The sequence below is a fragment of the Lepidochelys kempii genome, chromosome 3, assembly GCF_965140265.1.
Source record: "Lepidochelys kempii isolate rLepKem1 chromosome 3, rLepKem1.hap2, whole genome shotgun sequence".
Classification (NCBI taxonomy): domain Eukaryota; kingdom Metazoa; phylum Chordata; order Testudines; family Cheloniidae; genus Lepidochelys; species Lepidochelys kempii.
The window spans coordinates 150,713,132-150,726,440 of record NC_133258.1 but is presented as its reverse complement, the minus strand read 5'-3'; the positions used below and the strand labels follow the sequence as shown (position 1 = coordinate 150,726,440).

The 13,309-nt window shown below is 40.6% G+C and overlaps 1 protein-coding gene across 1 annotated transcript in view; it reads right to left on the bottom strand.

Moving 5' to 3' along the window:
* The window catches only part of DNAH8 (dynein axonemal heavy chain 8), a 577,606-nt gene that overhangs the window by 99,819 nt on the left and 464,478 nt on the right, over positions 1-13,309 (bottom strand). The window contains exons 62-67 of the mRNA XM_073338555.1: positions 11,066-11,196; positions 10,501-10,654; positions 9,774-9,938; positions 9,047-9,273; positions 8,432-8,550; positions 4,829-4,932 (exon numbers count right to left, since the gene is read on the bottom strand). Of these exons, the coding sequence (XP_073194656.1) occupies positions 4,829-4,932; positions 8,432-8,550; positions 9,047-9,273; positions 9,774-9,938; positions 10,501-10,654; positions 11,066-11,196 (900 nt within the window). The remainder of the gene's footprint in view (positions 1-4,828; positions 4,933-8,431; positions 8,551-9,046; positions 9,274-9,773; positions 9,939-10,500; positions 10,655-11,065; positions 11,197-13,309) is intronic.

The window sequence follows — 13,309 nt, the reverse complement described above, 5'->3', positions numbered from 1 at the left end:
AATATACAACTAGATAGATTAAATTGCAAAATACACAAGAGAACACTGCTAGAAGTTCTGTCTCATAACCATTGTTGGTAAAAAATGGAACTGAGCAACAGTTGGCCCTGCTCCGCCCTCTATGCATAGAGCCCTGAAAATATGTGGATATCCGTTTTATATCCGCAGACTATGTTTGCGGATTGATGCGGATCCTAATTTTGTATCTGTGCAGGGCTCTATCTATGCATTAGAAGTGGGGGGAGGAGGGAGCTGCACAAGGACACAGAAGGCACTACCCCAGCAGACATTGCTGACCAAAAGATTCTAATCTCAAACGCCTGGGGTGCATGCACACCCGAAGTGGAATTTTCTGCCAAACTGCTTTTAGAGGCAGGAGTATGCACATTTCTATGTCCAGGTATCAGCCACTGGTCCACAAAAGCCAGCTTGTCACTAAAACTTCCAGAGAAAGTTTCCAATGCTGGAAATATAATTAAGAAATTATGATAATAATAATAATAATAATAACATGAAATATAATTAAGAAAAACACACAAAGGAGGATTGTTCTGAATTGGCAGAGGGTCATTCCAATTAACAGGTAAGATAAACTTGATCTACTTTCATAGAATGGCCCTTCTTACAATCTGGAGAGAATTACTGGGAAATGGCAAGCAGGAAAATAACAGAGAGAGGGTACACAGTAAAAAACAGTCACACCAAGTGACAAGCCATATAACAGCCACCATCTGAGAATCATAGAAAAGTGAGGCTGGAATGGATCTCAAGAGATCATCTAGTCCAACTTCCTCTGCTGAGGCAGGACCAAGTAAACCAAGACGATCCCTGACAGATATTTGTCTAGCCTGTTCTTAACCCCCACCTCCCAATGATGAGGACTTCACAATCTCCCTTGGAAGCCTATTCCAGAGTTTAACTATCCTCATCTTCATACAGAGACTTTCAACTGATCTGCCTCGCACATCCTTCTGGACCTCAGAACAGGTGTATATATTTGTGACGTTGCAGTCCATGTGCTTTATGGAAATATGCTTATGAATATGACATAACTGGAATATGCTTTACACTAAATATCCCTTGTATGGTGTCATTAGAAAGCTTGTAATCTAATAAGTGTGTTCATCCTATTTGTTTGCATGTATTATTTCTAGATCTGGAGTTAGGAAAATAAGATATAAACTTGTATCACTGATGTAAACATATTAAGTGGAGGCCATTAAGGGTGCTCCAGAAACAATCAGCTCTAAATGGCCTTAGTTACTTGAAAGCCTTCCTGTGTATGTGTGGCCAGTACATGGGGAATGGAAACTAGGGGTCTTACAGTGACATGTGACCATGTCACTTTATAATGAAATCCATCTTAAATCTGGTACTTTTTCATTTAGAAGGAGGGGTGGGGACCCACAGAGACAAAAGATTCCTGCCTTGTGCCAAAGCTATAAAATGGGTTGGAGCAGGACAAAAGGGCCAGCCAATCATGAGAAAACCCCTGCTTACCACCTGAGATGTCTGCTGGAACTAACAAGGACTATACCGGGGAAAGGACTGGGCCCAGACTAGGGAGGAGTCTAGTCTGTGAAAGAAGCTTATTGGAACTTCTCTGAGGGTGAGATATTACCTGTAATCAGTTTCTTAATGTATTAGACCTAGATTTGCGTGTTTTTGCTTTATTTTGCTTGGCGACTTACTTTGTTCTGTCTGTTATTACTTTAAATCCTGCTTTTTATACTTAATAACATCACTTTTGTTTATTAGTAAACCCATAGTAAGTTATTAATACCTGGGGAAGCAAACACCTGTGCATATCTCTCTATCAGTGTTATCGAGGGCAGACAATTTATGAATTTACCCTGTATAAGCTTTATACAGGGTAAAATGGATTAATTTGGGATTTGGATATGTAGCAGATCGCTGACTCACCGGCATAGTGCCTCCTGCTGGTCATCTGGGAATTAGCTCAATTCCACCACCTGGAGCACCCCCTGCTGGCCAGTGACTTGCCTGCTGCAGGCCCCCTCTTTCCCTCCCAGACCCTGGTGCCCTTTACCTTGGGGTTCTGCTCAAAGCAGTACCCCCACACCATGGATCTCCCCTCCCAGGGGAACCCCCATCCCTCTATACCCACCTTGCCTCAGGGGTTACTGCCAGTCATCATCTAGACACTTTCCCTGGGGCAGACTTCAGTTTTTAATGGACACTCATCATTGGCAAGGGGGTTGGACCAGGTGCCTCTGCCTATCCCCGGGCTGCACTTCTGCACCTCTTTAGGCTTTTACAAAGGCCTCAGCCTGGGGAGTTGCCAGGCTGGAGCTGCTTTTGCCCTTCTCTAGCACTGCTCTGCTTCAGGTACCCTTGTACTCCCAGGCAGCTAGGCCCTTCCCACTCCAAAGCTGGAGTGAGACTGACCCAGCACCTCCCTTAGCCCTTATATCAGGGCCCACTGTGCCCTGATTGAGCTAGCTACACTTGAGGCCAGCTACTCAGTCAGCCTCTTTCAGCTGCTCTTAATCACTTGTCTAACTGGGTCCCAGCCACAGCCCTCTCCAAGGGCTGCTTTTAACCCCTGCTCTTCTGAGGTGGGGCAGCTGCACCTTCTATACCAATTGTAGAATACTTGGTCAGTCACTTTGCTGTGAGACTAAATATATATATATAAATAGTAAATGAAACAATGAATTCACACTACTGTGGCTCTTTTGTGAATGTTGTTGCTGATTTTGCTACTGAACCATTGAGGTCTGATGATCACTGCTGTAAATCTTATCCTCAGTCTTGAACAAATTTTTTTGGGGATAATGGAGTTGGATTTGGGGTTTTGTTTTTGTTTTTTGACATAATCCAGACAGAATATGTCTGCATCCAAAGGAGGCATTTGATTATGTCACATCAACTCTGGCATGTTTAGCGCTTGAGGAGAGGGACAGATATTGCAGCAGAGTGAGGTCTTGAGGAAGCTTCTCTCTTTTTCTCTCATGTTCCACTTCCCTCTCATGCCAAATAAAGTTCAGTCTGTCCCAAAAGTCGCTCCACTTTTGCAGATGTTTCACAAAACTGTCATAGGGACTCAGTAGTTCTTTGCTTGGCCTTAACCAGACTCTATCTACAAATCTCACAAGCTCTGGGTCTTCCCCAGGAAGAGAATCAGACTATACAATGAAATGCAATGTGTTGTAGTCATGCTGGTCCCAGGATATTAGAGAGAAAAGGTGTCAAGTAATATCTTTTATTCAGTTCAATAAAAGATTTTACCTCACCCATCATGTCTCTCTAAGGAAATGAAAGGCATACTGACCTTGTGTTTTTCTTCAGGCAGCTGTTCCAGGGATCTAATCCCAAGTGTAGAAATTGTACTTGGACATTATTGTGTGCTATTATCTTAATTACTTCTATAATACTTATATATGCAAATCACTTTATAGACAAATAAAAAATGAAGTCCTGGGCTCAAAGAGCTTTGTTTTGTTTTCTGTTTGGTGTTTTTTTTATTTATACACACATATGCCTCATCCCCACCCCCCAGACACATGCATGGTTAGTTCTGTGGCTAGGAGACAGTGAAGAAAATAAGGCAAGGAGTAAAGAAAGATGACTGCAGAGAGGTAAAAATGGGGCTAATTTGATAAACAGAAGACCATACTGCAGAAGAGTAGTTCTTGTATCCTAGATAGTCCAACCTTCTGGATTCTCTGTCTCCAGACACTGATCAGAAATAGTTCCTTTTTCTGACTTATCTAAGACTGCCAATTCCACAAGTATCCCTTGGTTTGTGGGAGAAATATTTTGCCATTACATTTAAACTCCAAAATGTCAAACAGTCTGTACAATTTTTTTCCTGAACTGCAAACTCCACAAATCTTATAATTATCTGGTGGTTAAATGGAAGCAATGGAAGCATACTGTTGTCTTGTGAGGTGGAGGAAGAGGGCCTAGGCTTTGGAAACAGCCTTAGAATCATCAACATATTCCTCTTCTCCTTCCTCTTTAACGTCAGTTTCCAAGAGACCATCACCAAGGCTGATAAGTAGTGTAGAGTGTCCTTGAGAAGAGAAGATGCTACATCTGCTATTACGCCAGAATAATTTGATTCCCTATAGAAACACTTTCATTAAAGTCAAATCAGGCTCCTCTGTGGTCTCTTTGCTGAGCATCATTTTTAAAATTATGCTTACATGCACAACCCACTGGACCAGCATTGTGCAAGATCACAGGGACTCTTTACTTTGTTGTTGCAAAACAAGAACCACTCAAACTTTTATTTTTCTTTCTGGACCTCCTATATTAAAGCTGAGACAAACCACACAATGAAACAGAATTGACTAACACTAAAAAGGTCCAGCTATTGAATATTAACAAATTATCTTAATTTAATACATATAACTTAACTAAAAATTAACTATGAATAACTCTCAAACCAAGCTCTATTACAACAAAGAGCACTGAAACAAGCAATGAGACCTGCTGCTTACAGAGGAAAGAAACTAGGGAAAGCCAGGCCCGGCATTTATATAGTTTTTCCACCATCTCCCTCCCCAGTGGGTTCCACCAGGGCAGCTTTAGTCTCCGTTGGGGCTCCTCAGGAGCCTCACTGGCAGGGCTACTGTGGAGCCTGTGCTGAAGCAGCATACACAGCTGCCCTTGCCACATCTCCTCCTTGCACAGGAGCAGGCTGTTTTGGGTTACATCCATTTCCTGCAAGTTCCTTGACAAAGAGGATGTTGTGGACCTTTTACACTACTACAGTTCTCCCACACTATTTTTTTTTTTGCCACCAGTGGACATTAAAGTGAATCTAGATCACAAATATGTTTAGCAAATAAGTACGTACTTTATCTGCCTTTACAGAAGCCAAAGCCAATTCCTTTTCTTTCACTGCCAATTCCAGAGAGAGTTTGGCAACAGATTCACTGGCTTCCATCAGCTTGGCGAGACCTATCAAATATAAGATAATCATGGCAGTTCAGAAAGGTGGAGAATAATGCTATATTTTTGATAATTTCTAACTCTTCTCCAATCTGCCCCCTCACAACCACCCTCCAATTACTCCCCTCTCTCATTCACCTGCCCACTAGCTCACAGTCTCCTACCCTGGGCTTCTCATCCAATCTTAGTCTCCTTCCCCTTCACTCTTCTCAGGGTCCTTGTCCTAATGCCCTCTCTTCTCCTCCCCCATCTCCTAGTCCATGTATTCTTGCCCAGCCAATTTCAACCCCAGGTCCCAGTTTCTTGCACCCTGCCAGACTCCACTTCAAGTCTCTTCTCCGCACTAGGGCCTTTTTCTCAATCTGCTCCTCCCACCTTTCCCCAGTCTGGCTCTTGTCCCCACTTCATTCAAGTTGGGCACCTTCCTCCTCTACGTTGTCTAGATGCCAATGGGGTGACATTGAGAGAACAGAAGAGACACTCTCCCTGCTGTCAGTTCCAATGCCCAGCCTCAGCAGCCATGAGCTGCAATTGCAGGGAAAGTCCTGCTCACCCCCAGTAGCCCAGGGATGGCAAATGCACACTTCAGTTACATGCAGGAGCTGAGATAGGTTGGAGCATGTTAGTGCAACTGGAATCTTCAGAGATTTTAGCAGCAAAGCTCTAATAAATTCCTATTAAACATACGCAAACTATGTTTTTTCAAAGTGTTATAATTTGACCCAATTTGGGACACTTTTCATGGGAACAGCAAAGGGCACATCCCTGATACAAATGTAACTCCACATGCTGAATTTCAAATCCCTACTCCAAAGCATGGGGGACTAGATCTTCTCAATGAAATAGTTGTAAGAATTTTTTTAATATGGCAAAATAATTTATTTTTTCTAATCTCATTCTTGCAAACAGTGGACCCATTTTGACTATAACTTTTCAAAAAGTTCAATCTGAGTGTCACAGGGCAAGTGCACTCTGTCCCTCCTTTGGGGTGGAGGAAGGGGCATTATAGCCTCGCGGCTGACTCTACCAGACCACCCTTTGCCTCAGGACGGTATGGCCTAGTGGCTAGAGTCGATATGACTGCCCTTCCTCACAGGGCTGCATGGCCTAATGGCCAGAATCAATACAGCTGCTGTTCCCTGCAGAGGTAGATGTTCTAATGGCCAGAGTCAATATGGCTGCCCTTCTACACAGTGCTGCAAGGCCTAGTGACCAGAGTCCTTACAGCTGCCCTCTCTTGCAGGCTGGATGGCCTAATGGCCAGAATCAATATGGCTGCCCTCTCCTGCAGGGCTGGATGGCCAAATGGCCATATTCAGTATGGCTGCCCTCTCTCACCGGGCTGGATGGCCTAATGGTCGGGGGTGGGGGAGGCGTGTGGCCGGGGTAGAGTCCCTGTCAGAGGTGAGTGTACTCAAAACTGGGTCTGCGGGGATCCAACCGAAACACGCTGACTTAGTTCCTGGTCATCATAGAATATCAGGGTTGGAAGGGACCTCAGGAGGTCATCTAGTCCAACCCCCTGCTCAAAGCAAGACCAATCCCCAACTAAATCATCCCAGCCAGGGCTTTGTCAAGCCTGACCTTAAAAACCTCTAAGGAAGAAGATTCCACCACCTCCCCAGGTAACGCATTCCAGTGCTTCACCACCCTCCTAGCGAAAAAGTTTTTCCTAATATCCAACCTAAACCTCCCCCACTGCAATTTGAGACATTACTCCTTGTTCTGTCATCTGCTACCACTGAAAACAGTCTAGATCCATCCTCTTTGGAACCCCCTTTCAGGTAGTTGAAAGCAGCTATCAAATCCCCCCTCATTCTTCTCTTCCACAGACTAAACAATCCCAATTCCCTCAGCCTCTCCTCATAAGTCATGTGTTCCAGTCCCCTAATAATTTTTGTTGCCCTCTGCTGGACTCTTTCCAATTTTTCCACATTCTTCTTGTAGTGTGGGGCCCAAAACTGGACATAGTACTCCAGATGAGGCCTCACCAATGTCAAATAGAGGGGAATGATCAAGTTCCTTGATCTGCTGGCAATGTCCCTACTTATAGAGCCCAAAATGCCATTAGCCTTCTTGGCAACAAGGGCACACTGTTGATTCATATCCAGCTTCTGGTCCACTGTAACCCCTAAGTCCCTTTCTGCAGAACTGCTGCCTAGCCATTCGGTCCCTAGTCTATAGCGGTGCATGGGATTCTTCTGTCCTATGTGCAGGACTCTGCACTTGTCCTTGTTGAACCTCATCAAATTTCTTTTGGCCCAATCCTCTAATTTGTCCAAGTCCTACAATTTGTCTAATTTGTCTAGGTCTTACAACTGGATCAATGACTACTCCCCCTAGTCTACTTCCTACCCTGTCTTCTAGTGGTATGGTCCATGTGTCTCCTGGGTCTCCAGCCTGTGGAGCTTCTGACCGTTCCAATGCCTCCTGGGTGTCCACGGGTAGCTGGGTATCTACCCAGGTCTCAGCAGGCTTAGGCCCCCTGGTCTGGGGCTCCAGCAGCTCCTGGGTGGGAGGTTGCAATGTGTCTCCTCTCTCCTCACCAATCCCTCCTGACTGAGCTGGGTTACCTCCTTTTATACTGGCTCTCAAAGTGGAGCATGTTCAGCAGGGGCGAGGGGAGTGGCTTTCTTTGCCCACAGTATGGGGTTAACCCCTCTTGTACAGTGCAGGGCATGTGCACCCCGTCACACTGAGGCAGACACCCAGCATGGAAAATTTCTGCCCAAACAGTTAAAGTATGGCAAAATTATAAGAAACTAAAAACACAGTCTTATAATGGGAAGTGTCTGGCGACCTTAATAATAGGCAGCACTGCCAATTCTGCCTACAGTAATCATAGAATCATAGGGTCGAAGGGACCTCAAGGGTCATCTAGTCTAACCTCCAATTGAATGAACTTATGGCTTTTCTTTTTTCTTTTTTAAAATACTACAAGCACTAGGTTCAGGCATAAAAAGCATGTAACCTCCCTCACACTTCTGCCTGTCTCAACCACTTCTCCAGCCACGTTCAACACTGTACTAGGGTAGGAGGCAAACTGACAGTTTATGCCGAATTCTCACTGCTAATGCAGAAACTTCAGAGAAAGGATTGGAGTGGTTTTGAGCTGCCTCTTCGACCCTCAAGCCAATCAGTCAGGTGTTCTTTCTAGACATTTTCAACTTCCCTTTTCTGTTATAAAAGCTAATTTGGGAATATTAAATATTTATGTTTAATAGAGGGAATGCTCATATAGATGATTAAACTAGTTTTAATGCTGTATTTGTACCACTCTTATCATACCAAGGGACTTGGCCAATTGACGTTACTACCACATACAGTACTCTGAAGTAACCATCATTTGAATTATAAGGTTTAACATACACATTTCAGGTTTGGGCTATTTGACTGTGATACAAAAAGGGAGTGATCCTAAATGATCTGTGAATGAGAAGCCCAACCATAAAACAGAGGTCATCTGGGACCATATCTAAGATTTATTTTTATTCCCTATACATCTTACCTATTTGCATGCGTTCAGCTTGTTCATTAATGTTTCCTAGCTTTTCAGAATAAACATCTTTGTAACCATTTATGAAAGAGAGATAAGATTTGGGTGTAACATGAGCTCTTCGTCGATATCTGAAAGGCAGAAATTTAAGAAAATTATAATTTAATATATAACTTTCACATAGTATTCATTGGAGATCTAAATAGCCGCACTAGTGTCCAGGTCTTCAGTTTCAACTGAATTATTTTTTAAAACACAGACAGCAAATATTATATGGAAAGAGAAGCATTTCATGCAGTCAAAATGCAGCATCCCTTCACAACGATAATACTTAATGTCACCTTTTATGTGCAATTACATCTGTCCTTATCCACACAAGCTATATTAAAATTTCTTGTACCATTTTTTATTCTTATCCTACAATGGGAATAGGGTAATGAAGTTGCCACATACTTGTGATTATTATGGATGGCTTTTGAATTTATCAAATACCAACTTCACTTCTGTATTAATAAACTGTAAAAGACAACTATTTCTTCATATATTACAATGCCATAAACATTATTCCATAAATAGTAATAATATTTTTTGTGGTTGCTCAATTTTTAAATTTGTACAAAATGTTACCTTTGGAAATAGTTCTCACAGTTCTCAGAAACTATATCATGAAAGAGGCCCATAGTTTCTACTACTTGTGCTTTAACTTCAGAAGAACAAACAATATTAAATTCTGAAAGGAAGTAACTGGCTACAGCAACAAGGGCTTCTTTAGGCCACCGATTGAACCAGTCCATAGTGCAGCCTGATATCAGACCAGGAAATTTCAAAGAACGTGCGCGGAACTTCTCACCAACCTAACAAAAGTAACAGTTTTAAAACAATGCTTAATATAGTGTGTGTGATACCATATCTGATTTTATCCAAAACATTAACATGTACATAAAATTTAAGCATTTTTTTCTCATTCTGTTTTACCATTATAACATCATGCATAGCTTTTACCCTGTATCTGCATCCTATTCTTTTTTATTATCTTGATATCCTCAATAAAATTAATAAAACATTAGAAAAAAACTCATATTAAAGATGAATGCTACTTAGTGTTTTAAAACTTCAGTTAGTTGTACATTAATTTCAATTAAAAGCTTGACATCCACTCACACCTGCTTTGAGGGCTCTTGTTTTTCCAGCAACAAACAAGGACTTCAGTAAAACCTAAAATACTGAAAAACTGCATTCACTGCTTGATATATGCCCTGACTCTTCAAATTATAAACCTTGAATGATCACATCATGTTTTATATGGGAATGTACCCACAGAAATAAACAAGATAGTTACAAAAAGAAAACTCACTGGAGAAAAGCAGAGAACAGCATGCAAATTCTTCTTTGACCGTGATATAAAATACTCATAAAGATTATCAAATGTAGGAGGAAATCGAGGCAGCTCTTTTTTCATCACAGATATTAATCCTTGTGTAATTTCATCCAGCTCATCCCGAGCAAATAAATTGGAAATCTTTGTACAAAACCAAAATGCATAAGAAAAGAAATTGCATTAATTTAACTGAATGATAATATATTTTATAATTGTAATCTATCTTTCCATCTATCTGTCTCTACACACACAGAAACAATTTAGATGAACTAAGGGCCAAATTCTTCCCTGATTTACACCCTGAGCAACTTCATTAAAGACAATGGATGTTAGGGAAAAATAAAGCCCTAAACTAGCAAGGACACCCTTCGGTAATGGTGGCCTTTTAAATACCCTCTTCACTTATTTTCTCCCTAATGCTTACATAATCTGTCCAAATCAATTTCACATTGGAGCATGGCTGCATGAGGAAATACTGTACTTTTATGAGCATCAAAAGGTATTCTTGCAAGAGTACTGACGTAAATCCAGAAATTTATATTGAGATTCGGTTGGGGCCCCAAATGTCCCAAATTTGAGATATTTGGGATTTAAATCCTTTCTAGCCCCATTAATTATTACAAAAATCAATGGCAATCAGGTGTTAAGAGCAAATATTGAAATTTTTTACTGCTAAAGTATACTGCCATTTTGAGGATCTAACCTCTCCTGAAGATAGCAGATTGTTAAGATATTCCAGAAATGCTTCATCTTTTATTTCATTATCAGTGAAAATGAAAGTGATGCCTTTTCCTTCTGCACCCGCTACTCTATATAGAAGTTTCAGATCATCTGTCAGATTGGAAACATTATAGGATCTATGAGGAAAAAGAGAAATTACAAATTTGCTTAATACACAATACAGAATCTTAGCAATTTTTCAAATTATATTTAATATATAATTTGTAGAACAAATCATGACTATAATATCCACACACTTCAGCGAGGGGAAGATCCATCTCCCCGTGAAATAAACTGAAAGACTCAGGATCAATTCAGGAAAGCATTTAAGCACGTGCTTCAGAGCTTTGATGGGTAGTTATGATTTGCTGAATTAGGGTCCTAGTGAGTAGCCACTGATGCATAAATGAATCAGAGTGTAACAATTTTTTTGTTTACTGTTTTTAAAGACAGTGTTTAAAATAAAGATTAAAATACTTACATTTCCTCAAAAACATCAGGTTCTAGTTTTGGAGAGACAAATAACACAATATTTTTTCATTTCTTACCTGGTTAAAGTTATCTGAAATATTCTGTATCCAGCTATAAAAGAGGCCAATCTTGAAAGACTCTGTTTTCCAGAACCACCAACTCCTACAAGTAAAGCATTTCCACATGCAGTCCGAATTATTCGTGAAATCTATACAGAAAAAATACAAGTAATCTGTGCTGTGTTTAGCTAGTTATAAAAGATTAGCAGAGTTATATATCTGTTTTACTCCAAATATTATCTGGGAGAGTACTTTTGAAGACCTTTCCCATAGAGAAAAATAAGGCCCCTTCTTCCAAATAAAGCAATAGTATCTGAAGAGATTCATGTGACTTAAGTGAAAGGGCTGCATTTTAAGAACATAGCTTCTAATTTATGAGTTGCATGTGGGATTTAAAATAAATATGTTTAGGATTTCTGTTTAATTGTAGATTTAAGATTGAAATTTTCCAAGCTTAATCTCCTAATGAGTGGGACTTTAAAAGACAACACCACAAAAGACACTTTTAATTAGCAGAAGAGTGAAAAAACCCACACATCTACACTTATAGAAATGTTTGCAATTTTTTTTCTAAAAACATCTCTTGATTAAAAGGTAGAGAAATGAAAATAGAGTATGGAAATATCTTTCACTGAAAAGAAGAGCCTTTCAGTGCTCTGGTGAAAACTCGCTTTCCTTTGACCAAGTTATGAGCTTTCAAGAATTACAGTCTGTCCATATAGGTGTGCGGTAATTCTCCAAAAAGGGCCATATTTTGGAGTTTAAAGTACCCACCCTACACACACCGACATTATATATAATTTAAAATCTTATATTATGTACATTTAGATGAGGTATAATGTGGAACTGCCAAAAGATATCATAAGCCAGTAGGTGAGGTGAAACAAGGATACCCAACATGAAAAGGTGTCATTTTTTTGCACAGTTCCAGAAACACTGCAGCATGACCATGACTATAGTTTGTACTGTTTAAGTTAATTTCAATACCTTAATGCGGTGTTTAACAAAAAGCTAACAAATGACAATGTATTAAAAGATGATTATTAGTTTTGCATGGGCAAATACTTTTTCCCCAGAAATAATGAAATTGTTTAGCATGTGGCAAAAATGGTAAATATCGAAATTTTGCAATATACTAACATAAAATATTTTCACATCACATATTCTTAATTGTCAAAGTATCTCACAAGTGATTATAATAGTTTTCTATATTTTCAATTGAAATTTGCCCAACAGATCAGGCTCACACTTAAGGTTGTGTACCAGTAGCAGTAGATTGCATCTACATAGGTTGTACTGCATAGTGGGTTGAAATAAATGTCCATGTATTCCTAATGTAATGCTTCTCCATTTGTAAGCTTTTGTACATAATATGTAGCATCTAGTCTGCATGATAAAAGGTTTTAATTTGTGACTCTATCCTAAGGGCTTATCTACATAGGGAAATAGCCCAGAATAGGTATTGTAGAATAATTATTTCACAATAACTATTCCATACTAGCTCCCCATGTGGACACTCTTATTCCACACTAAAGGTACATCTATGCTGCACTCTGCTTTTGGTGGTATGTAGAGTACATACACTATCCACACCCCTAGCATGGGAACAGTGTTGATGGTGAGGCACTGCTTAGGTCAGTAGAGTAAGGACATGCCTGAATCCTGTGGGTATATACCAGCGTATGTACCCTACTCATCAAAGCAGTGCCTCCCTCATCTGCACTGCTATTTTTAGCAATGTAGTGTCCCCCTGCCTCCCTGTTGCTGGAGTCTTTCCCTAAAGCAGAGAAGGGCTCCAACACCAGGAAAAGTTCTGGCAACTCCCTGCAGCATCAACCTTTCCCTTCCACAGGAAAAGACTCCTGCAGTGCAGAGCTGCCAGTAGCTTTCCAGGCAGTGGGAAGAGGTTTTGGAGGTGGGAGGCAGTGGGAAAGGCTCTGGCCAGTGGAGATATTGCCCAAGAGTGCCTTTTTGCAGTTTAGCTTTATCCAAAATGGCACTCTTAGTACTATAGTGTACACATGGGCAGTTAGTATGGAACAGCTATTGTGGTTTAAATTCACCCTCTAGCTTATTTCACAATAGCTTTCCCATATAGACAAGCCCTAAGACTGCCATTTTTGCTGTTTGCAAACAATGAAACCATAACTCACTGTTATTGTATAATACATCTGCCTTCAGTGCTTCCTTCCCCTACCTGACAATTCCAAATTCAAATGGTCAGTTTAGTTCTACTATTCATGTAACTCATGAGGTCCAGTC